The sequence below is a fragment of the Acipenser ruthenus genome, chromosome 18, assembly GCF_902713425.1.
Source record: "Acipenser ruthenus chromosome 18, fAciRut3.2 maternal haplotype, whole genome shotgun sequence".
In the NCBI taxonomy this organism is placed as follows: domain Eukaryota; kingdom Metazoa; phylum Chordata; class Actinopteri; order Acipenseriformes; family Acipenseridae; genus Acipenser; species Acipenser ruthenus.
This window is the reverse complement of record NC_081206.1, coordinates 33,586,523-33,611,002: the sequence shown is the minus strand read 5'-3', so window position 1 is coordinate 33,611,002 and position 24,480 is coordinate 33,586,523. Positions and strand designations below refer to the sequence as shown.

At 46.8% G+C, this 24,480-nt stretch overlaps 2 protein-coding genes across 15 annotated transcripts in view; one reads left to right on the top strand and one right to left on the bottom strand.

The window, feature by feature from the left end:
- Positions 1–11,428, top strand: part of LOC117405858 (serine/threonine-protein kinase MRCK beta-like) — a 64,281-nt gene extending 52,853 nt beyond the window's left edge. For 5 of the 13 annotated variants that reach the window (XM_058992139.1, XM_058992137.1, XM_058992138.1 and 2 more), the window contains 11 exons: positions 457–673; positions 1,405–1,467; positions 1,723–2,319; positions 3,037–3,134; positions 3,225–3,309; positions 3,658–3,778; positions 4,200–4,317; positions 4,735–4,923; positions 6,870–6,990; positions 7,829–7,905; positions 8,055–11,428. In XM_058992139.1, coding sequence (XP_058848122.1) covers positions 457–673; positions 1,405–1,467; positions 1,723–2,319; positions 3,037–3,134; positions 3,225–3,309; positions 3,658–3,778; positions 4,200–4,317; positions 4,735–4,923; positions 6,870–6,990; positions 7,829–7,905; positions 8,055–8,186 — 1,818 coding nt within the window. In that variant the 3' untranslated portion in view covers positions 8,187–11,428. The remainder of the gene's footprint in view (positions 1–456; positions 674–1,404; positions 1,468–1,722; positions 2,320–3,036; positions 3,135–3,224; positions 3,310–3,657; positions 3,779–4,199; positions 4,318–4,734; positions 4,924–6,869; positions 6,991–7,828; positions 7,906–8,054) is intronic. The other 8 variants (XM_058992144.1, XM_058992136.1, XM_058992146.1 and 5 more) reach the window with 4 other exon arrangements.
- Positions 11,429–12,431: 1,003 nt separating this feature from the next.
- On the bottom strand, positions 12,432–24,388 carry LOC117406444 (protein amnionless-like). 2 transcript variants are annotated; one of them, XM_058992151.1, is made up of 12 exons: positions 22,098–24,388; positions 21,123–21,241; positions 20,953–20,997; positions 19,477–19,567; positions 18,668–18,903; positions 18,218–18,355; positions 17,660–17,762; positions 17,236–17,318; positions 16,673–16,847; positions 16,003–16,174; positions 15,636–15,756; positions 12,432–13,430 (listed from the first exon to the last, which is right to left on the bottom strand). In XM_058992151.1, the coding sequence occupies exons 1-12, from the start codon at positions 22,132–22,134 to the stop codon at positions 13,320–13,322; spliced, it is 1,431 nt and encodes a 476-aa protein (XP_058848134.1). In that variant the 5' UTR covers positions 22,135–24,388; the 3' UTR covers positions 12,432–13,319. The 2 variants fall into 2 exon arrangements, with proteins under 2 accessions (XP_058848134.1, XP_058848135.1); XM_058992152.1 differs by lacking the exons at positions 20,953–20,997; positions 21,123–21,241; positions 22,098–24,388 and adding an exon at positions 19,804–20,818.
- Between the last annotated feature and the right edge of the window lie 92 nt (positions 24,389–24,480).

The following is a 24,480-nucleotide window of genomic DNA, read 5'->3' as shown; positions in this document are numbered from 1 at the left end:
GTAGGTCTTGTGGATAGTAGTGTTCAGTATGAAGTCTGGGACACCGGTTTATAGCATCGCACACTGTGGACTCTGTCCCAGCAAGACATTTTAGCAATGCAATTGTAAAAAATGTAAGAACTGAACTTCTTGGAGGGGTTTGATACTTTCACACAGAACTGAACTATAATTGAATGATAACCTGAGTTAATCTGCACTGGCACTGCTGGGTTCAGTTGTACTGTAGCATCGTGAGTACTGTAGTGCTCTTCAGTACACAGGGTGGGGCCTGCGTGCATCATATCAGTGTTTAAAGATTACAGGTGGGTCACATTGCTTTCCCTTGAAGGGGGTATATTGTTAACCGTTGATTGTAATGGGAAGTAGAGCCACTTGCTAGCAGGAGATTTTAACTGGCCTGTGGCCCGTATTTGCTCTTAAAGGGAAAGCCCATTCTGAATGCTGTGTGTGTTCCAGGTGACGTCGTCTCTCCTGAGCTCCCCTCCCAAGACCTGCTCCCTCCTGGTTCTGGCTGAGAGCGAGGCAGAGAAGAGGAAATGGGTTGGAATCCTTGAAGGGCTGCAGAACATCCTGAAGAAGAACCAGCTGAGGAACAGGGTGGTGCATATTCCACAAGAAGCCTACGATAGCACCCTGCCTGCTATTAAAGTGACCTTGTCTGCTGCTGTTGTAGGTAGGGTACACAATAGACTGGGCTGAGATATGTCTGTGGAAAGTAGCAGTTAGCTGCATTAGGTACAATGCTTGCATTTCCTAATGGTACAGCAGTTGATGTGTCAGTGCTTCTAATGCATGTGCTGAGAACGGAGCCTCCGAGCCTCTCCATTCTGCTTGAGCCTCTTCACTCCACAGAGACGGCGTTCTTGGCAGCTGCAGTATTCATTGCAGATTTATTGTCTGCCTTGTGCTCCACTCTCAAGGTAATACACTTCCACTGAGCAAATTATATAACCAAGCAGGGACTGCAGCACTTAGCGAGATTACAAATCTCTTGGCAGATTGAGCTTCAGAACAATTTTCATAAGAATAAAGTGAACCGTTTCAAAGGCGTGTGCAATGATAGAAAGTCCAGGGGCGTGGATGTCCTTGGACTGGGGTAAGTGAACAGGTTTATACAGAGAATCTGAAGTAATGCTGTATCGAAGGCTAGCAGCTTGTTATTGAAGAGTGATCCAGCCTGCTCTGTGGAGACAGTGTGGCCTAGTGGATAAAGCTGGGTACTGAGAACCCAGAGCCTTCCTTCAGTACTTCATTTCCTTTGGCCAGGGCAGGACCCCTTCTCTGTAAATGGGCACTGCAGTCACAGCAGGCTGTGCCCTCGTTTGAGCCTGGCTGTAACCCTGAGAGTCTCACATGTGCTGTGCTCTCAGCTCTCTGCTAACAGAACTCTTTTCCTCTTCATAGACCGCGAGCGAATCGTGCTTGGCACGGAGGACGGTCTGTATGTTGTGGAAGTCACAAGAGATGGTAAGGCTTATATCTGACTTTCCACATTTCATCATGCAAACTTCCCTCCGAAGTTATTCAGCACTTAAATATATGAAGATGCCATAAAAAAAAGAAAATGGTATTGTCTCTCTATTTGTCAATCTCACTATCTACAGTATCTGTCTCTCCATCGATCAGTCTAAATTGAGTATCTGAAAGGTGCTGCTGTTCAGTGTTTTCTACCATGTGTCCTGCCCCAGGATGAGAGCTGTGATATCTGTTCTGTATTCTCAGTGATCGTGCGAGCTGCTGACTGCAAGAAGGTGTACCAGATCGAGCTGATTCCCAAAGAGAAGATCATTGTCCTGGTGTGTGGCCGGAGCCACCATGTCCACCTGCTCCCCTGGGCCGCCCTGGACGGGGGCGACACGAACTTCGACATCAAGCTCCCGGACACCAAGGGCTGCCAGGCTCTGATCACGGGCGCCCTGCGGCCCGGCGGGCCCACCTGTCTGCTGGTGGCGGTGAAGAGGCAGGTGCAGTGCTACGAGATCAGCAGAACCAAACCCCATCACAGGAAGCTGTGTGAGGTGCAGGCCCCGGGCAGCGTGCAGTGCATGGCCCTGCTGAGAGGGCGGCTGTGTGTGGGCTACCCCTCGGGATTCTGCCTGCTCAGTGTCCAGGGGGAGGGGCCCACCACCAGCCTGGTGAACCCCAGCGACGGCTCGCTGGCCTTCCTGGGACAGCAGCCCCTGGACGCTCTGCTCATTGTGGAGGTCGGGCCGGAGGAGAATCTGCTCTGCTTCAGCCAGCTGGGCGTCTACGTGGACCTGCAGGGGAGGAGGTCACGCACACAGGAGCTCATGTGGCCAGCCACGCCTCTGGCTTGCAGTACGTGGATTTACTTCTAGGGTTTTTGGCCACAACACTGGCTTGTGAGGGCCCCCTGAATGTCACCATTGGTATTCTCAGATCAGTATAGGTCCAATACCAGTCCTGGTGCAGGCGGGTGGGTAGTATGTGAACCCCAGTGCATCTCAGGACCTGCTGGTAGGAACCAGGCGCATCTCAAACAGAGACTCTCAGTTGGGTGTTGATTTGGGATGGTGGTGACTGTCCTCCTTCATCAGCGCCACCAATCGATTCCACACGTGGTACCAGCCGCAGTGAAAGCCATGAATCCAGCTGTTAAAAGCTAGTGAACAAACACATTGCGCCCCAAAGCCCCATTTAAGTATCTGTTTTTACTGGCTTGTAGTCTCTTTATTCCCCTCAGCTCGTTGTGCTTTCGCTCCCTTCTTATTTATTTTTTTAGTGCAGCATAAGAGTCCCTCCGGCAGTGCTGTTTAGTCTTGCTGCAGGTTGTCATCTTGTTCAAGTGAAACTGTGATTCTAAGCACAGGGTATCTGTTTTAGCTAGTGACACGAACTATAAAAGAAAACCAGGAATATGCTAAAGCAATGGCACTTTATGTAATGAGATTTCAGTTATGTTCAAATTCCTGACTGGTGGTATTTAGGTTTGTGCTGCTTGGTTGCTTGCTTGTTGTTTGTTTGCTTTGTGGGGCGTGTGAGTGCTCTGAACGTGCCTGTGCTCTTCTGTGACAGGCTCCTCCTCCTCCTACCTGACAGTGTACAGTGAGTACGGGCTGGATGTCTTCGATGTGAACAGCATGGAGTGGATCCAGACCATTGCTCTGACCAAGGTGAGTGCGTTTGATCTCCTGAGCAGCCAGCCAGCCCCTCTCCGCTCTCTGTGACGCTGCTCCTGACACACAGCTTCCTGTTCCTCACAGATCCGCCCGCTGAACGTGCCGGGGACTCTCAACCTGCTCAGCTCCGAGCAGCCCAGGCTCATATACTTCAGCAGCAGCTATTCAGGTTGGTGTGCTTGCTTGCTTCTTTCTGATTTTAGGGTTTAAGCCTGATTTCTACCACCTTCATTTTTAAAATTGGTGTTGAAAAAAACTGTTGAAGAGTAGTTATTGAAAATCAAGGATAGTTTAAAAAGAACAAGTTCAAGGTATTTCCTCCTAATTAGTGTAATTAATGGAAGTACATTTCAGCGTAGAGCTTCTGATGTTTTGTTCGTTAAGAGTTTGATAGGTTCTCTCTACTCTCTGTCTAAGTGTGGGATCAATTTAAATCTCCTGGAATGAGAAGGGAGGAGAGCCCTGCCCTTAATAAAAGGCTCTGAGGTCACAAATCTCAAAGTGGTATTGTTCCTAGAAGCTGCTGACCTTGCCGTGCCGGAGACCTCTGATAACAGCAAGAAGCAAATGGTGCGAACCCGGAGCAAGAGGAGGTTTGTGTTCAAGGTGCCGGAGGAGGAGAGGCTGCAGCAGCGCCGGTGAGATTATCAATCTGATCAGTAACTATTGGGAGGCAGGAGGGGCTGCAGCATCACACGCAGGGAGTCCAGGGACTGAGCTTCCCAGATTAAGGTGGAAATGCGACATCCTGGCTCCACTGTTCTGAATGCGGCTGCAGTCTGACGCTGTGTAAGCCTCTCTGTGAACCCTGCCCCTGAATCCTGAGCCTTGCTGTTCAGTCACTGCCAACTGGGACACATGGTGCTGTGGTGCTGTGACCAGGAGGGACTGTGTAGGGTGATGTAGAGATTACAGAACATACTCAAATCACTTGTGGCCGAGGCAGGATTTGAACCCGGGCCCCCAGAGGTGAATGTCTAGTGCATCAGCTCAAGACACTTTATCAGCATGCTTGTCACCCTTATCTGTCTACATGTTGTTTTTATATTTCTATTACAGGGAGATGCTCAGAGACCCGGGACTGAGGTCCAAGATGATCTCCAACCCAATAAACTTCAATCACGTGGCTCACATGGGGCCAGGCGATGGGATGCAAGTGCTCATGGATCTCCCATTGGTAATACATGAGGACCGCTTCATTCAGCTCGCCTCGTTTCTGTGAAATTACAAGCAAAACTTCTTTTACTTTCTGCTGACCTGGAAAGGGATTTGCCATTGCTGCAGTACTCGTCATAGCAACTCAAAGCTCTTGTGTGTTTGAATCCCCCTCTAAACGCAGCGGTTTTGCAAGGGGAGGTCCTCTTTCGTCACTGTGGTGTTCTCCTGAGGTTAGGAACATAGTGCAGTTTGTACAGGTGGCTGTGTGACAGAGTGAGCAATGAAATCAGTGCACGAAAGTCCTAGCTCTTTGATGTTACACTTTTTTTTTTCTTTTTTGGAGGAATTAACTAGTATCTCCTTCCTTTCCTTTTCTCTCCCTCTCCCTCTCTCTCTCTCTCTCTCTCTTTCTCTCTCTCTGTTTCTGTTGACGTAGCAGAATGAATTTCCTTCCCCCTCATCCTCTCGACACCATGCTTTGATCTCTCCTCCAATCAGCTTTGAGCACGTCTATCACATGAGCCCTATTTGTGCTGAAATCTATCTTCAGAAAGACCATTCCTCACTGCAAGGCCTCCCACTGCTCTCCTCCTCTTCCTCTCCCTCCACCTCTTCCTTAGCAAGGGTAGGAATAGCTGTCCCCCACTTCCACCCCCAGCCTGCCTGCCAGGAATGCATCTGTGTCATCCTTTTCATTTCTTCTGTGAAGTCATGTAACTATCAAAGCACCTACAAACAGACTAATTGATTAACCTGCCGTGTTCCTGTCCCTTTACTGTGTGGCTGTGTGGCAAAGTGGCAGCTCTTCTCTTTTCAGATCCTGACTAACTTCAATCAGGAAACCTTTCAAATTCAAAGAATAACTAATAAAAGGCGACTACTTCAAAGAGAATGTAGTTTTTAAAAATGAAAAAAAAAGAAATTTTTACTTAAAAAAAACAAACCAATCCTGATTACTGCATATTCCAGTGAATTGGGGGTTGTGGGGTGGATCTACAGTAGATATTGGGGGTTGTGGGGTGGATCTACAGTAGATATTGGGGGTTGTGGGGTGGATCTACAGTAGATATTGGGGGTTGTGCGGTGGATCTACAGTAGATATTGGGGGTTGTGCGGTGGATCTACAGTAGATATTGGGGGTTGTGGGGTGGATCTACAGTAGATATTGGGGGTTGTGGGGTGCGATCTACAGTAGATATTGGGGGTTGTGGGGTGGATCTACAGTAGATATTGGGGGTTGTGGGGTGGATCTACAGTAGATATTGGGGGTTGTGGGGTGGGATCTACAGTAGATATTGGGGGTTGTGGGGTGCGATCTACAGTAGATATTGGGGGTTGTGGGGTGGATCTACAGTAGATATTGGGGGTTGTGGGGTGGATCTACAGTAGATATTGGGGGTTGTGGGGTGGATCTACAGTAGATATTGGGGGTTGTGCGGTGGATCTACAGTAGATATTGGGGGTTGTGGGGTGGATCTACAGTAGATATTGGGGGTTGTGCGGTGGATCTACAGTAGATATTGGGGGTTGTGCGGTGGATCTACAGTAGATATTGGGGGTTGTGGGGTGCGATCTAGAATAGATATTGGGGGTTGTGCGGTGGATCTACAGTAGATATTGGGGGTTGTGCGGTGGATCTACAGTAGATATTGGGGGTTGTGGGGTGCGATCTACAGTAGATATTGGGGGTTTTGGGGTGGATCTACAGCAGATATTGGGGGTTGTGGGGTGGGATCTACGGTAGATATTGGGGGTTGTGCGGTGGATCTACAGTAGATATTGGGGGTTGTGGGGTGCGATCTACAGTAGATATTGGGGGTTTTGGGGTGGATCCACAGCAGATATTGGGGGTTGTGGGGTGGGATCTACAGTAGATATTGGGGGTTGTGCAGTGGATCTACAGTATATATTGGGGGTTGTGGGGTGGGATCTACAGTAAGTATTCACTGTGTGGTTATAACAGCCGTTCATTTTCTTTGAAGTGGTCCTTTTGATTATTATTATTATTATTATTATTGTTATTGTTATTATTTTGAACGCCTCATCTTGTTAAACACAAATCATTGGTGCGTTTATTGAAGCGGGTTTGCTCTCTGGAGTGCTCTCATTGTGTGTGGCCTGTACTGCACACTGAGAAACATGCTGCTGCTGTGTTGCTGTGGGGGATTCTTCACTGCATTTTAGGGACTGCTCAGCAACACAGGTTTGAATCTAAAGTACTATGGGTCCTATTTCTGCATCTCATGTACCCCATGCATGTGGATGAGGTGCCCTTTCTTCTCGGGGAGGGAGAAAGAGATTTGGATCCTTTTCCACACGGCGTGCAGCTGGAGAGGTTGTGGGCAGAGCCCCTCCTGCCAGCAGTGCTTACTGTGGGGCAAAGCAGAAATAACACTGAGGGGAGAGCAGCTTCATTGGCAACTGAGGCATCTTATTTAAAAATCATATAGCAATAATAAGTTTGCTGAACACTGTGAAGACCATGCATCCTGCAAAGAGAGGTTTGCATGATCCTTACCCTGCTTGGACAGCCTGCAGACTCTCAGTCCTTCTCTGTGTGTGTCTGTGCAGAGCGTGTTGCCACCATCGCAGGAGGAACCGTGCAGAGAGAGACCTCGGCCCGTCTCATCCAGCATGTCCCGCCATCATCAACACAGCAGGAGCAAAACCTACATCACCCAGACCGCTTCAGGTAAGAGCAGAGCAGACCCTGACCCTCACCCTGACCATCAACTTAACCTTCACCCAGACCCAGATCCTAACCGTCAACCTGACCCTGACCATAAACCTGACCCAGACCCTAACCCTAACCATCACCCTGACTATAAACATGATCCTCACCCAGACCCTGACCATCAACCTGATCCTCACCCAGACCCTGACCCTCATCCTCACCCAGACCCTGACCCTCACCGAGACCCATTAACCCGACCCTAAACCAGACCCTCACGCTGACCATCACATGGACCCTCACCCTAAACCTAACACTAACCCTTTAATTCTGACCCTAACACCAACCCCAGACAGTAAGTAAGGCTGCATTCACACTGGGTCAGTTTCAAACAGACTCGGTCTGGTTCGTTTAGTTTGAAACAATGTATCAGTGTGCCTGCTGTTCACACTTATCTGCAAGCAAAGGGACCTAGGTCATATTTTTTTATTTTTTTGTCCTTTTCCATTTTTTTGCAGGACCGAGTTTGTTTGTGTTCACAGTGCAGTTTGCACGTGCGCTCGGCTCGTTTATATGCTGTGTGAACCAGGTGTTTACAATATCCTGCAAGGCATAGTGAAAGATGACAGCTGTTGATGTAGTGCTCCAGTTTTTAATCGAGCATGTTTTAGATTCTAACATGTGCTGTGGAAGAAAGCAGGGGGAGCACTTCACTAATTTAATGAATACATTTCTTGAATGCCTACAGTAGGAGAATAATGCTCTGTGCGCAATTCTGCACGGTTCTCCTGCTGACATAATTTGAGAAAATGTGACTATTTTTGAGTTTTGTCCATATAAACTATTCTGTGTACCTCAGGAGGGGGGGAATTCGGTGGTGCCGTGTCATCCTCATCCCGAAGCATCTCCGACCCTGACCAGGATTTCGAGAAGGAGGTAAGGAGCTTTCCTCATGTGTGTTCTCCTTCCCATTCGCTTTTATTAAGCATACGTTGAAAAGTACCTTTCATTGCGAATACGTTTTAGTTTTTAGTTTTTTATTGTGAATGTATCTGAGGGAGTTCACTGTGTTTGTTTCTTTCAAGCCGGACTCGGATTCAACGAAGCACTCAACCCCTTCCAACAGCTCCAATCCCAGCAGCCCCCCAAGCCCCAACTCCCCCCACAGGAGCCAGCTGACTCTGGACGGCCTGGATCACTCCACCTTCGACGTGTGAGGCAGGAGGGGCCGTCTCTCAGACGCATCCCACTGCCAGAGCTCTGCAGAAACACACGATGCATACGAGACAGCAAGCATCCACACTGCTCCAATTGAACTTGTATTGCTGCAAGAAAGTGCCAAGAATACTAACATTTTTAGTTTTTGTCTTTTGTTTAGTTTTCTCCTCTCTCTCTGCCCGTTGATTTTGATCAGCATCCTGTAGTCCATGTTGTTAGTCCCTGCTTGTATTAGCTTTCTGTCAGCCTTGGTGCTGCGTGTCTGTGGAGCAAACTAATCCATGCTGGGAGATTCTTGTTGTGTCGTGTTAGCCTTGGTGCTGTGTGTCTGTGGAGCAAACGAATCAATGCTGCGAGATTCTTGTAGTGTCGTTAGCCTTGGTGCTGCGTGTCTGTGGAGAAAACGAATCCATGCTGGGAGATTCTTGTAGTGTTGTGGAGCTCCTGACAGCAGAATCCTAAACGTTGTATTAATCATGGAGTGAGTGAGAGGTTAGGCATTGCAATATTTTTTCTTGCTGTGAAGAAAAGAACCTGCCAAACTACTGTATCCAGTGTTGTGAGCATTACAGGAGGGAGAAGCAAATGTCTTCTGCTGCTTCTCTCATCTTCACACTTGAAACAGACAGTGATGAGCCAAGCTGTTTACTGGAGTCACCTACACCGCTTGAGCCGCAGTGTAATTACAGGCTAAAGAAAGACCCATCCATTGGGCTGGTTAACAACATTACAGGCTAAAGAAAGACCCATCCATTGGGCTGGTTAATAACATTACAGGCTAAAGAAAGACCCATCCATTGGGCTGCTTGGGCTGGTTAATAACAGGACGTCTTTCCATTGCCTGTAAATGCTAACTTTATACTTTTCATACGAAGGATGTTTTGACTTGCAGATTTCAGTTTGTCTATTGGTTGATTTCAAGCGTAATATAAATTTCATTCCCTGATTTAACTTTATAAATAAGTTAATAAACGAACGTCATTTCATTCCGATTTCACTTTATAAATAAGTTAATAAACGAACGTCATTTCATTCTGATTTCACTTTATAAATAAGTTAATAAACGAACATCATTTCATTCTGATTTCACTTTATAAATGGCAATGGCGGTGTTGTTTAGCAGCGGTTTCATTTGTGAATAAAGAACACAGCAGTATATCACTCACTGGATCTCCTTAAAGCAGATCATTCATGAGATTTCTTACTTCTCTTAACAGAAATGACCCCAGAGCCACAGAATAAGTGTGTTACTTTACAGGAAGTGACCTTCTCCCTAGACCAGTGCTAATTTCAGATCCCTCTCTGTATTCCTAGTCGTACAGCTCTTCTTCTCCGCTTTTACAATGAAAACAATTAAATAACCCTTTTATGGCATATTTTGGAGTATTCAGGGTTTATGCAACACCAGTAGACACTACTGTGAATTTTCAGTAACGTTTTTGTTAACATGGTAATCTTTTTAAATGTTTTTTTTTTTTGTTGGTATAATCTACAGTGTATAGACAAACCACTGCTTCTGACAAGAGATGTAAAAATGCTTTAAAAAGTGATGATTTCACAAGACGATCACAGCACCATTTTCATAGGATTTATTAAAAGTGAACAGACGCTGCTTTACATTTTATTTGATTTGCTACATAAAAATATGCATGGACCCCCCCCCCCCCCCCTTCTGTCTACACAGTGACGCTGGCTTGTGTATATTTAACTCCTGTACACTGCGCAGTGGGACAGTCTTCTGTCTACACAGTGACGCTGGCTTGTGTATATTTAACTCCTGTACTCTGCGCAGTGGGACAGTCTTCTGTCTACACAGTGATGCTGGCTTGTGTATATTTAACTCCTGTACACTGCGCAGTGGGACAGTCTTCTGTCTACACAGTGACGCTGGCTTGTGTATATTTAACTCCTGTACACTGCGCAGTGGGACAGTCTTCTGTCTACACAGTGACGCTGGCTTGTGTATATTTAACTCCTGTACACTGCGCAGTGGGACAGTCTTCTGTCTACACAGTGACGCTGGCTTGTGTATATTTAACTCCTGTACACTGCGCAGTGGGACAGTCTTCTGTCTACACAGTGACGCTGGCTTGTGTATATTTAACTCCTGTACACTGCGCAGTGGGACAGTCTTCTGTCTACACAGTGACGTTGGCTTGTGTATATTTAACTCCTGTACACTGCGCAGTGGGACAGTCTTCTGTCTACACAGTGACGCTGGCTTGTGTATATTTAACTCCTGTACTCTGCGCAGTGGGACAGTCTTCTGTCTACACAGTGACGCTGGCTTGTGTATATTTAACTCCTGTACACTGCGCAGTGGGACAGTCTTCTGTCTACACAGTGACGCTGGCTTGTGTATATTTAACTCCTGTACTCTGCGCAGTGGGACAGTCTTCTGTCTACACAGTGACGCTGGCTTGTGTATATTTAACTCCTGTACACTGCGCAGTGGGACAGTCTTCTGTCTACACAGTGACGCTGGCTTGTGTATATTTAACTCCTGTACTCTGCGCAGTGGGACAGTCTTCTGTCTACACAGTGACGCTGGCTTGTGTATATTTAACTCCTGTACACTGCGCAGTGGGACAGTCTTCTGTCTACACAGTGACGCTGGCTTGTGTATATTTAACTCCTGTACACTGCGCAGTGGGACAGTCTTCTGTCTACACAGTGACGCTGGCTTGTGTATATTTAACTCCTGTACACTGCGCAGTGGGACAGTCTTCTGTCTACACAGTGACGCTGGCTTGTGTATATTTAACTCCTGTACACTGCGCAGTGGGACAGTCTTCTGTCTACACAGTGACACTGGCTTGTGTATATTTAACTCCTGTTCCTAGTATAATACATTTCATCAAAATGTTTGTAACAATATTTTATTAGACGCTTGTAATTTAAGGCCATGGTTGGCATATCCAGTTTGTCACTCTAGTGTGTCTCTTGTGCCATTTCCATGCCAGTATGCGGTCATGTCTGATTGGTCGGCTGGTTCTTCAGTCGTGCGCTGTGTTGAACCGGCACATGGTGTTCGCTGAAGGAAGCTGTTCTTTCATTTCAACATTCACGTTGTTCTTCACCCGTCTGAACACAAGGCGCTTGTGTTTTTTCTGTTAATTATGGGATGCTCAGTTTGGAGTCGAAACTCCACGGCTTTCTTTCCTTTTTGGATGGAAGTGGAAATCGTTGTAATTATTGAATTGAGCAGATTCTGAACAGACAATAAACAAAGAGGGAGCTATTTGGGTGTGTTCCTGGTTTCATTTATGCTTCTATTCTTTTGTATTCTTGCCCTTGTAGAATTGTGCTGCTGAATAATTTGTCAGGAGGCACTATTATGCACCTAAAGAATACCCTTCCACTGCATTCGCGGTCAAGTTCTTTAAACCGTGCTCTTGCTCTCTTCATTTTCTTTTACGTGTGTCATTTTATTTATAGATGCAATATCAACGGCAGCTCAGTGTAATCAGCAAGCTGTTCCATGGCAGTGCGCTAATTCACTAGCATGCTGCGCACTGCTCCTTGCAGGACTGGGTTCAAATCCCTTCCTTTATTTTCAAATACTTTGTTAATTTACCTTATGTTGAGTGGGATCTTGCTTTTTCATTGCTTATATTGGAAATTAACCAATTCTTTGAAAATAAAGGAAGGAGTCAGTTGGATTTGAACCCAGTACTCCAAGGAGAACAGAACAACATGCTAATGAATGATCACACTGTGCCACTTGGCTTCATGTAAGAGCATTGCATAGTAGACCTTATATAAACCTCTTTATATTATTATGCTTAGACCACAGACACCTTGTCCCGTTTTGTAAAACAGAGTCTCAGGAAAAAGGACAGAGTCTTTGAAAAATGAAAGGAAGACACACGGCCCTCCCATGGGGTTTGAATGAACACAGTCCCCCGAGGCCCCAGCTCTACCAACAGAGCCGGCTGCGTGAAACACGTTCTTACACTGTGTGATTCTCAACGTGCTTTCATGTGTGACCGACTGGATTTGAAGGCAGCATCATATTCTTGATCGTATTCTCACACAAAGTAAAAAAGAATCTTGTCTGATTGCATCTTAATCACCAGAAGACAGTCGGGGAGATTGCTGTAAAAGACTGTCCTGCAATTTGTATGCTGAAGAACTCATTCAGATTTCAAAGTTCAGGGTGTCAACATTGTGTCAAACCATTGTACCTGTAGCAATTCTAATATCTCTCAAGTACAGCAATGCCTCTTTACCACCGTCTGCAATTTCATTCTGCACTAGTAGAGTTTTTATTCTGTAGTTCTTTCTTAGAAACAATCAAGCAAATGTTTTAGTATAGCGCCCTTTGCAACAAATTCCCACAGAGCGCTTCACATGGAAAACATGCAAACGTACAGAGCTGTATGCATTGGAAGCAGAGCAGCACACGAGTAAATGCAGTAAAATACAGACGTATGATCAAATAAAACACACAGGAAAAGGGCAACAGCAGTCATCATGTATGGGACAGACTAGAAGAATATGTCTTCAGCCACATTTCTGATTTCTATCTTTAAGACTCAGTGGGGTAGCTGTCCACTGTACAGGCACATTGATTTACCCTCTCTCGTTGATTTCTTAACCCCACCATTATGACTTCTGCTTTATCAGAATTTAACAGTAGAAAATGTGTTGCCATCCATTTCTTAATATCAGTGAGACAGCTAGTGAAGGTGTTTGCAGATGTGGAGTCACCTGGCTTCAGAGATAGATACAGTGGTGCGTCATCAGCATCGCAGTGAAAGTTTCCCGTGTCAGATATCACCGCTCAGGGGGAGCACATAGAGGTAAAACAAGACTGGTCCAGGAACAGAGCCCTGCGGGACGCCACGTCCGTGGAACTGGAGAAGAAGGAGGAGGAGGAGGAGTCCTCAATTTGAACACATTGTAACCTATTCAGAAGACAGGATTTAAAACTAAGATAGGGCACAGCCTGACAGTCCTACATGATTCTCAAGGCGCTCAATTAAAATGGGAAGCTGCATTTCGATCTAGAAGGGTGAGGATCAGAATGTAATAGCACAGCGGTTTTACCACTTTGATAAGGGGTCATTGCAATCAGAGCTGTATAGCTAGAAGACAGAGTGTTGAGGGGGGGTGGGTAGCAGGCTGGTTTAGGCAGTGAAGTCGGTTTCATCGTAGGCTGGGTTAACAAAGTGGACGCCAGAGTTAGTGATAGAGATGCCCTTCAGAGCTTCGGACCCAGAGTACAGTCCGTGGAGATCCTGTGAAGAGGAAGAAATGAGCTGTTACACCGAGACAAGTCTCTGCAGGGCTATAGCGAAAGCACAGTGTCTCTGCAGGGCTATACCGAAAGCACAGTGTCTCTGCAGGGCTATAGCGAAAGCACAGTGTCTCTGCAGGGCTATAGCGAAAGCACAGTGTCTCTGCAGGGCTATAGCGAAAGCACAGTGTCTCTGCAGGGCTATAGCGAAAGCACAGTGTCTCTGCAGGGCTACAGCGAAAGCACAGTGTCTCTGCAGGGCTACAGCGAAAGCACAGTGTCTCTGCAGGGCTATAGCGAAAGCACAGTGTCTCTGCAGGGCTATAGCGAAAGCACAGTGTCTGCAGGGTTATAACGAAAGCACAGTGTCTCTGCAGGGCTATAGTGAAAGCATAGTCTCTGGAGGGCTATAGCGAAAGCACAGTGTCTCTGCAGGGCTATAGCGAAAGCACAGTGTCTCTGCAGGGCTATAGCGAAAGCACAGTGTCTCTGCAGGGCTATAGCGAAAGCACAGTGTCTCTGCAGGGCTATACCGAAAGCACAGTGTCTCTGCAGGGCTATAGCGAAAGCACAGTGTCTCTGCAGGGCTATAGCGAAAGCACAGTGTCTCTGCAGGGCTATAGCGAAAGCACAGTGTCTCTGCAGGGCTATAGCGAAAGCACAGTGTCTCTGCAGGGCTATAGCGAAAGCACAGTGTCTCTGCAGGGCTATAGCGAAAGCACAGTGTCTCTGCAGGGCTACAGCGAAAGCACAGTGTCTCTGCAGGGCTACAGCGAAAGCACAGTGTCTCTGCAGGGCTACAGCGAAAGCACAGTGTCTCTGCAGGGCTACAGCGAAAGCACAGTGTCTCTGCAGGGCTACAGCGAAAGCACAGTGTCTCTGCAGGGCTACAGCGAAAGCACAGTGTCTCTGCAGGGCTATAGCGAAAGCACAGTGTCTCTGCAGGGCTACAGCGAAAGCACAGTGTCTCTGCAGGGCTACAGCGAAAGCACAGTGTCTCTGCAGGGCTACAGCGAAAGCACAGTGTCTCTGCAGGGCTACAGCGAAAGCACAGTGTCTCTGCAGGGCTACAGCGAAAGCACAGTGTCTCTGCAGGGCTATAGCGAAAGCACAGTGTCTCTGCAGGGCTATAGCGACAGCACAGTGTCTCTGCAGGGCTATAGCGAAAGCACAGTGTCTCTGCAGGGCTATAGCGAAAGCACAGTGTCTCTGCAGGGCTATAGTGAAAGCACAGTGTCTCTGCAGGGCTACAGCGAAAGCACAGTGTCTCTGCAGGGCTACAGCGAAAGCACAGTGTCTCTGCAGGGCTATAGCGAAAGCACAGTGTCTCTGCAGGGCTATAGCGAAAGCACAGTGTCTGCAGGGTTATAACGAAAGCACAGTGTCTCTGCAGGGCTGTAGTGAAAGCATAGTCTCTGGAGGGCTATAGCGAAAGCACAGTGTCTCTGCAGGGCTATAGCGAAAGCACAGTGTCTCTGCAGGGCTATAGCGAAAGCACAGTGTCTCTGCAGGGCTATAGCGAAAGCACAGTGTCTCTGCAGGGCTATAGCGAAAGCACAGTGTCTGCAGGGTTATAACGAAAGCACAGTGTCTCTGCAGGGCTATAGTGAAAGCATAGTCTCTGGAGGGCTATAGCGAAAGCACAGTGTCTCTGCAGGGCTATAGTGAAAGCATAGTCTCTGGAGGGCTATAGTGAAAGCACAGTGTCTCTGCAGGGCTATAGTGAAAGCACTGTCTGCAGGGCAGGGCTGAGTGTACGGAATAGTCAAAGCACAGCAAAAACTATTGAGAAACGGTGCCCCCTGCTGGTTAATATGTTTTACACAGCACTCGCTTTTGTAAATAATTCCCATTCCTTTGTACAGCGGCCATTTAATTATATAAAAACAAAATACAAAAAAGGATGGGTGCCAATAAAGTGAATATGTGTACGACGTGAACGATGAAGCTAGTCTATCAAGTGCAGTTTGGAGTTGTGTTTTATTATCCACCTGTGTGACCACATGACTCCCCTGCTGCTTCTATACTTCAGCAATAAAGGTACCAGAATCCCCGGGTTTCTCAAGTCCTGCAAGGAAGCAAGACAACCAGCGGGTTCAAAACAAGAACGAGCTATCCGAGCTACAGAACTGAGCACGCATCATCCGAGGGAATCCTTATTTATGCTTCAAGTCATTAAAGAAATGGAATTAAAAAGTAAACTGACAGCGGGCAGGTGGGGGGACGTGTCAAACATGGGGTTATCGAAGCCCTTGTCGATTGAGTCTCCCAGGTTATCGAGGTCACTGTCCTTCTTCACAAACTGAAGGGAACTCAGGTTGGGGACCCTGTGGAGGGAAAGTCAAAGATTACAAAGTGTCTGAGAACTATGATCGCACACAGGAGCTCGCAGCACTGTACCGACCTAGAAGAGTAAAGGCTGCAATGCACTGACGTGAGCCACACTGTACTGAGTCCAGTTAGGAAACCCCACATAGATCAGGGATTCCTGTTAATATATTAAAACACCAGAACTGCAGTGTGCACTGTTTCAATGCTAGGGTTGCAGCCCCAGTCCTTGTGGAGGGACGCACCTGATCATCCCTCGAGTGAAGAGGACCACCAGGGACCCCAGCCCCACCAGGGCCAGCAGGACCCCGATCACCGCGCCCGCAATCATCCCGCCATCCACAGAGCCCCCCTGCCCACTGGCGTGGCTGCCCGTGGAAGTCTGGACCTCCCCCTTCACAATCCCCAAGCTGCTGCCTGAAACAACAAGAAGCAAACAGAGCACACATGGACTCCACTGACAGATACAATACCAGGCTTAACAAGAGGGGCTGCAAAATCCATTCAGATCACATTGTATGAAGCCTGCTGATATCCAACCCTCAGTGTGGGAAACTGGACTAATCCATTTCCTGATTGGAGTCGACTGTATGACCCGGGGCAGAGGGACAGAACAGAAGAGCCATCAACGCTGTCTCATCTATCCTAATCAGGGACAGTTTCCAGCATCATGATTCATGCAACATTTCACTTGCAAGTGCAGTGTGTCCCCTTTAGTATCAGCCTGTTCATCAAGCAGAACATGCAGCCTTTAGGAGATGTGTGTACACACAGAAAACTGGAACTGAACTATGAAAGGGAAACTATGTACAGCAAAGGGCTGGAACTTGTACATCCCTGATTCCAGCTATGAGCGCTGGAACTTCCAGGCTGTCTTTCAGCACTTGAACTCCCTTGAGCGCCGCCGCTGGTTACCTTGGGAGTGAATGTCCTTCATGATCTCCCAGGCTAGAGCTTCAGCCTTCGAGCCGCTCCCCTCCTCCTGCAGCACCACCTGGATCTCCGAGTCAGCCTCCCGGGGGACGAGCCATGAGAAGGACTGGGGCCTGGACACCTTGGACATGGCCATGCGCACCCCTCTGTACGACGGCTGGGCAGAAACAACAAGAAGAAGAAGAGAGGAATGAAGAAACGTGCGCATTCCAAACAGAACCCAATCACTGTGGTCACCGTCAATAATGTGGGGAAGCAGTAAGAAAAAGAATCATATGAGGGAATGTAACTGGACCTGTGGAGTAACGGTGGCACAGAGATCATCGCACAATGCTCCAGTTAGTTTACATTACCAGAGAGCAGGGAGACGAGCAGTGAGGGGATATGGAGCTCATGAGCTCACTTAGTTTACATTACCAGAGAGCAGGGAGACGAGCAGTGAGGGGATATGGAGCTCATGAGCTCACTTAGTTTACATTACCAGAGAGCAGGGAGACGAGCAGTGAGGGGATATGGAGCTCATGAGCTCACTTAGTTTACATTACCAGGCTCAGAAACAAATGAAGCAGCCGGTTCCTGTAGGACTCCACATTGAAATCCGGGGAATACTCCAGGGAGACGACGGCACCTGGAAAGCAGGAGAGGAGAAGCAGTCAGTCAGGTCGGATTCAGAACGGACACCCCAGCAATAAAAACTTCACCAAACTTTTCTCATGAAAAGCATCTCACGCATCTTTCACATTACGAAAAGGCTGTCATTTATAGTATTTTTTTTTTTATATATATATATATATATATATGTATTATAGTATCTGAAATGGTTTCAATCAGCCAGTCACTGCTGTGTTAAAATACCAGCACAGATATCACCCCGTGCATGAGACCCTGCAGCACTGGCCATGTGTAGATGCTCTCTGATAAGGAGTTAATAGGTGTGTTTAGAGTTCTGTAGAGATGATGTCACCTCACCACATATTCCACAGCAGTGTCCAATAGGAGTCAGGGGGCTCCAGCATTCTAGATCGGGACACTGGGAGTGCTGGTGCAGAGCAGCGCAGATCCGCTCGTGGTTCTGAAAATACATTCAGATTCGAATTAGAAGCAGCAGCTACAGACTCAGGAGTCTGCCACTGGAGATAGAGATGGGTTTTGTAGTTTTGTACAATGTAAGGTTACTTACACTGTACACCTGCAGCACAACAGATCCTACTTACACTGTACACCTGCAGTACAACAGATCCTACTTACACTGTACACCTGCAGTACAACAGATCCTACTTACACTGTATACCTGCATTAAACAAACATTCAACCAGCTCCCCCCCTACTCACCGCAGTGTTCCCGCAGTCACACCCTGAGCTCTCGCTGCACCTGCTGTTCATCACCTGCACTGTGCCCCTCCCCCTCCCCCTCCCCCTCCTCTACTCTACTCACCGCAGTGTTCCCGCAGTCGCACCCTGAGCTCTCGCTGCACCTGCTGTTCATCACCTGCACTGTGCCCCTGCCCCTCCCCCTCCTCTACTCACCGCAGTGTTCCCGCAGTCGCACCCTGAGCTCTCGCTGCATCTGCGGTTTGTCACCTCCACTGTGCCGCTGCCGTGGAACTGCAGCTTCCCCGAGCCGGACTGCAGGTAGCGGGCAAACTCCTCCTCCCGGGAGAACTTCTGCACACACAGACACAAGAGAGAACATCAGACTGCTATGAACCATGGCAAGGGGCTCACTCACTGGCGCACTGCAATCCCGTCCCTGATCGAGAGATTCTGGTCTCCTCTGGTGTGCTCTGTGATTTCAGATCCCTTTCAGCTGGCTCTCATGCTTGCTGTTTGTACTCTTGGTACAGCGCCTCTGTTCAATGCTCTGTTCTTTGTTGCGTTTCCTTTATGTGTTGCCAAGGTGTTAACGTTCTAAATAAATGACACATTGGTTCACATGTTAGCCCTGTTTGAGGACTGGGCTCTCCCACCGGCCCTCACCTTCTCCATGATGGAGACAGACCTCAGGGAAATGCGGCTCACATCAGAGTCTGTGCTGACCCGGAACGAAGAGTCGGGCAGGAAGATCACATCGTCGTGTTCGCAGGGGACGCTCTCCTCGTGCACAGAAAACTGGAATCTACCATTCTCCAGGTCATCAGGGGTGGAGGCTGCTCTCCACAGGGTCGGGTCGTACCACTGGTACCTGTCAGGGTCCTGAAAGGTGATTCTGTCTCCTGCAGACCAAGGGAAAGGTACACAAGGGAAAGCATTAGAAAATTTCCCTTGATGAATTCTCATCTTACTATACCATGTAGCACCGTGTTTACCATCGTGGTTTCAGCTTTTCCATGCATATCTGCCATGTTTTACCGTGTGTTCACGAGGCTTGCACTGTGGTTTACTACACTTTCTATAGCTTCTGTATACTGCAGTGCTGCTTGTATATCAGGAAAGCGTAAAGCAGCTTAAATCAGATTAAAATAGACTGAACTGTGACGTGCAGTATGTGGGATTGATTCATGACACAGAGTGAGCACATCTATTAAGGGCTTTGCTCCAAAGTGCAACCATTTTAACAAAAGAAAAAACTGTTAAAGGTGTGAAACTAGACACAAGTACTTCTGGAGTTATTACTCGTGTTGCAGCATTAACGGTTTGAATTTCCTTTCACACAAAAAAGGGTGCAAATCGCACCACTGCCATAAAGCCATTGATACACGGACTGTGTCTTTGTCATTGTGAAGAACTGAGCAGCCAAGCCTGGCTCCTGTGACAGGACCAAGGAAGAGATCAGTAATGAGACTCACCTCCTCCCTCGCACCCGGGGTCACTCCCGCCCTCACTGCCTGCAAATCCAGCACCGAACGCCAAGATGAGCTCTCCATCCATCGGCAGATACTAAGTGCAGAGGAATCTCATGAGTGACCTGCAGCACACAGCACTGCCAGAACAGAGCCAAAAATCAGGATACAAATAGCACCCAGATCCGTTTCATTTAGCCAGCTTACTGTTTACGATCGAAGATGAATCCTAGTAAAGGGAAAGGAAATACTGAGGAGCTAAAGAAAATAAATGGACCTGTCACTAATGTGATGAAAATGTAAGTTTAAAAATAACATTGGACTTTGACTTACGGTTTTCATTTCTTAAATCATTTCTACTGGGACTGCATCCTGTAAGTATCCAGCCACACATTGTGCAACACTGAACGGCCTGCCTGGCATGCACCACTTCACCTGCAGGGGTCTCTTGTGCCAAATTCTGCACAGTGTTGCTGTTTATCTAAATTGACTCATTTCTTGACCAACAAACATTCAAAGACGACATGTTACAACAGGACACGCAAGCTCTTAAAAGTGCTTTGAAATGCATCAGCAGACAATGTCCAAGTTAATATGTAATATATACCTCACATACACAATATTGTAATAGCTACAGTACATACAGTAATCACAATAGCACTCTACTGTATCAAACTGCTCTGTGCCACTTCATATTGATTATGAGACAGCATTGAATGCAGTCACGTCTAATTGGGTTAGATGGTGCTGTAGCTGTAGATACACACCCTACAGCACAAGCTTTGTGAATTTAGTTCAGTGTATTTCTGTTGAGCTAGTGTGTGGTGCAAGCAGGGTATTCCTGGAACAAGTTAAACAGATTCCACTGAACATAGCGTCACGGTCTGTCTGCAGTACTTCAGTGACATTCGAGTCAAGGGGTAAATGAAATCCAAGTCCTGCCTTTCCTGTTGCCACCAACACATCATTGCACTGCTTGTAACTGGAGCTTTTTATTAACCAGACTGTCGTCACCAGGCACTGTGCTTTTACACAGAAAGCCTCATTATCAAGAAGCAGAAGGCTCTGCCTTTTCAAATAAACAGAGATCCTATTTTAAAGAACAAGGAACCCAACTGCAGCGACAATCAGAGTGAAAATGAAAGTTCAGCGAACTTCACAGCAGCTGGAGCATGTCATGGGAACGAGAAGGATTGAGCAGAGTCACAGCACCACAGAGAGAGAGAGAGAGAGGATTGAGCAGAGTCACAGCACCACAGAGAGAGAGAGAGAGAGAGAGAGAGAGAGAGAGGATTGAGCAGAGTCACAGCACCACAGAGAGAGAGAGAGATAGAGAGGAACAAGGAGGATTGAGCAGAGTCACAGCACCACAGAGAGAGAGAGAGAGAGAGAGAGAGAGAGGATTGAGCAGAGTCACAGCACCACAGAGAGAGAGAGAGAGAGAGAGAGAGAGAGAGGAACGAGGGCTGATACAAAACATACCATTTCTACGATGGAGTGGGTGGACTGGACATAAACAGAGGCTTTCTGGAAATAATTAGAAAAAATTAGAAAAAAATAAACAGCAGCACAATACTATACAAAGTTATTCCAAATACTCCTTGTGTTTCCTTTCGTGGTTCATTGTTTTTCATGACGTGCAGAGTAAATACCTGATCGTGTTGAAAATAGACCCGGTCGTTAGCGCAGGGCACTCTGCCCTTGTCCCAGTTTGATACATTTTCAAAGTTAGTGTCCGGAATCCACTGCTTGTACAAAGCATTAGAAAGACCTGAAACATAAAAAAAAACAGTGAGATCTTCCATAACTCTAGCCCTTTGAGATATTTTAAATAGATTCCAAACACAAGCTACTGTATGGCACACTCTGAATATCTCCGATCCAGTATATTTGCTGGCGTGAGCCGGGATCTCAAGCACACTCTGAATATCTCTGATCCAGTATATTTGCTGGCATGAGCCGGGATCTCAAGCACACTCTGAATATCTCTGATCCAGTATATTTGCTGGCGTGAGCCGGGATCTCAAGCACACTCTGAATATCTCTGATCCAGTATATTTGCTGGCATGAGCCGGGATCTCAAGCACACTCTGAATATCTCTGATTCAGTATATTTGCTGGCGTGAGCCAGGATCTCAATACAATATAACATGAACCCCCAGTTCAACACGTCTCATTAAAGGGAGGGCAGAGAAAACAGCACTCGAAACAACTCTGAAAGCTGAACATCTTCAGCCAGCACAACTCACACAGAGAATACAGAAGGCTTTAGCCTTTTGAGAGGTAATTACTAACCTGACAAAGTTAAAGAAAACTTGAATTAATGACACACAACAATCCATTGTTCTCTTTTGACGCAGACCAGGAGCTGCAGCAGTTTATTATTATTATTATTATTATTATTATTATTCATTAATATCATTATGTTTTGCTCCATAACAAATACAAGCAAGTTGCTATAGCAGCTACTATGGTATACATAGAATGATTATCTTAATGAGACTATTATTTGCTGATCAATTTCAGTATTGCATTTAGTTTGAGGAGACGACACACTTTCTAAAATCCATTCTTTACTGGAAAACACACACAAGCACATGAGGGTGTGGAATGGAAAGAATACTCACTGAAAAGGCAGAAGAATATCGCGAATGTGACGCTCATTCTCTTGTGTGTTTCTCCTGACAGATCGCGGCTCCTCTGAAAACCTGCACAGTACACTTTGACCCATCTCACAAGCTCCTCAATCACATGAGCAGCCTGCCATGGATTTGGGTTAAACAACAACAGATTCTAGTGAATATTAAGCTTTATAACCCAGTGGACCTGTACTGTTTAACTGCAAGCTGTACTATTGAACACAAGATCTGTTTATACATACAGTACAAAACAAAACAAAACAAGCACTCAACACATCGTCTCCAATAAACACACTGCTGAATGCAACACATATTGCTCAATTACAGCACTTTAATCCCGAGCCTGTCCAGTGAGCAGTGACACTGTGCTGCAGTTTCAGCCTGTCCAGTGAGCAGTGACACTGTGTTGCAGTTTCAGCCTGTCCAGTGAGCAGTGACACTGTGCTGCAGTTTCAGCCTGTCCAGTGAGCTGTGACACTGTGCTGCAGTTCCAGCCTGTCCAGTGAGCAGTGACACTGTGCTGCAGTTTCAGCCTGTCCAGTGAGCAGTGACACTGTGCTGCAGCTTCAGCCTGTCCAGTGAGCAGTGACACTGTGCTGCAGCTTCAGTCTGTCCAGTGAGCAGTGACACTGTGCTGCAGTTTCAGCCTGTCCAGTGAGCAGTGACACTGTGCTGCAGTTTCAGCCTGTCCAGTGAGCAGTGACACTGTGCTGCAGCTTCAGCCTGTCCAGTGAGCAGTGACACTGTGCTGCAGCTTCAGCCTGTCCAGTGAGCAGTGACACTGTGCTGCAGCTTCAGCCTGTCCAGTGAGCAGTGACACTGTGCTGCAGTTTCAGCCTGTCCAGTGAGCAGTGACACTGTGCTGCAGCTTCAGCCTGTCCAGTGAGCAGTGACACTGTGCTGCAGTTTCAGCCTGTCCAGTGAGCAGTGACACTGTGCTGCAGTTTCAGCCTGCAGTTTGCAGTTTCAGATTGTTTATTGTACAATTTACAAAGTGTTCTGTTCATTTCTACAGCTGTTAAAATGTGTCACTCTTCTGAGCAAATCCGATTTGTTGAAAAAAAACAAAACAAAAAAAAAAACACCTAAGGTTTCATAAATATATACACCATTGGAAAGTGCCAAAAGAGCACCACGTCTTACAGAATCTACTTGAGAAGTCTCTACGGCAGATGCCGGATGCATGCCTAACATCAATACACAACATTAGTAAGAGTGCAGAATAAAGCGGTCTGCCAAAATGCTTCAGCAACATGCACTGAAGACACATGAAACCTGAGCAATTCATTCAGGTTGCCTTGCTTTTAAATGAAGAAGCTCCGCAGAACAGAGTACTGGATCTTCTGCTGTGTATTTGTGTGTCTCACACATCTGTACCAAACAGTGTACCCTGGACTATTAGAAATCGTATACCAGAGTGCACTACAAAGCACCCTACAGGACCCCTCTACTAACTGCACAGTGTACACTGTTAGAAACACGACACATCACTGTGAAATGACCCGGCTGCAATAAAAGCCTCTTCAGTCTACATAGCTGTAGCTGCCCCAAGCTAACCTTTGCTGCATTACTTGGAGTTCTTGCATTTCCTACAAAGCTTTTTGTTCAAACTTCCAGACAAAGGAGGACACGCCCCGAGCACACCACCTCTTTGAAAACAATCTCCAACACCCCACAGAATCAAAAGCACATACTGCAACTGCAAAACTGGTCAAATTCAAAACCCCACTCCACTGGAACTGAGAAATAATCACAAAGTACGCCTGCATGTTTAAAGAAAAATACACTTGAATCTGTAGACATCTCAAAAGCAAGACGTCCCGGAGGCTGTCCCAATTGAGAACGGAGATTCTGACAAAAATAAACAGGTCTGAAAAGATTCTCAAAATTAGAGAGAAGGGGATCACAAGAAAGGGGGCTTTGACAAAAGTGTAATGATCTGAGTCCAATGAAAGCACATTCAGATCTCACATTCACAAGCAGAGATTCAGTGCTGGAGATCAGTGCAGCACACTGCATTCTCACTGGAGCTGCTGCAGGAAGCGGATCCAATGAAAACATTAAGAAAAGACTCCACCTCCACCACTGTGTTGATGAATTGAATAAGCTCACTTATCAGCTCTTGTTGGAGTTACCGCCTGGCAGAAAGCTAGAAACCCCTTTTAAAACAGTGCTAATTCTAATCAAATAGTGGAAACTCAAGTTGGAGGTTGGGTGTGTATGTAAACAGGAAGCACTGAAGCATTGTGTTTTGGGTACATTACCTTATACACTGTTTGAGCTCTGTTTCATTTCTTCTGTAGAATACATTGAAAATGATTGGGCGACATTATGCCCGCCCGCCAACCTCAAAATAAATACAAATAAACAC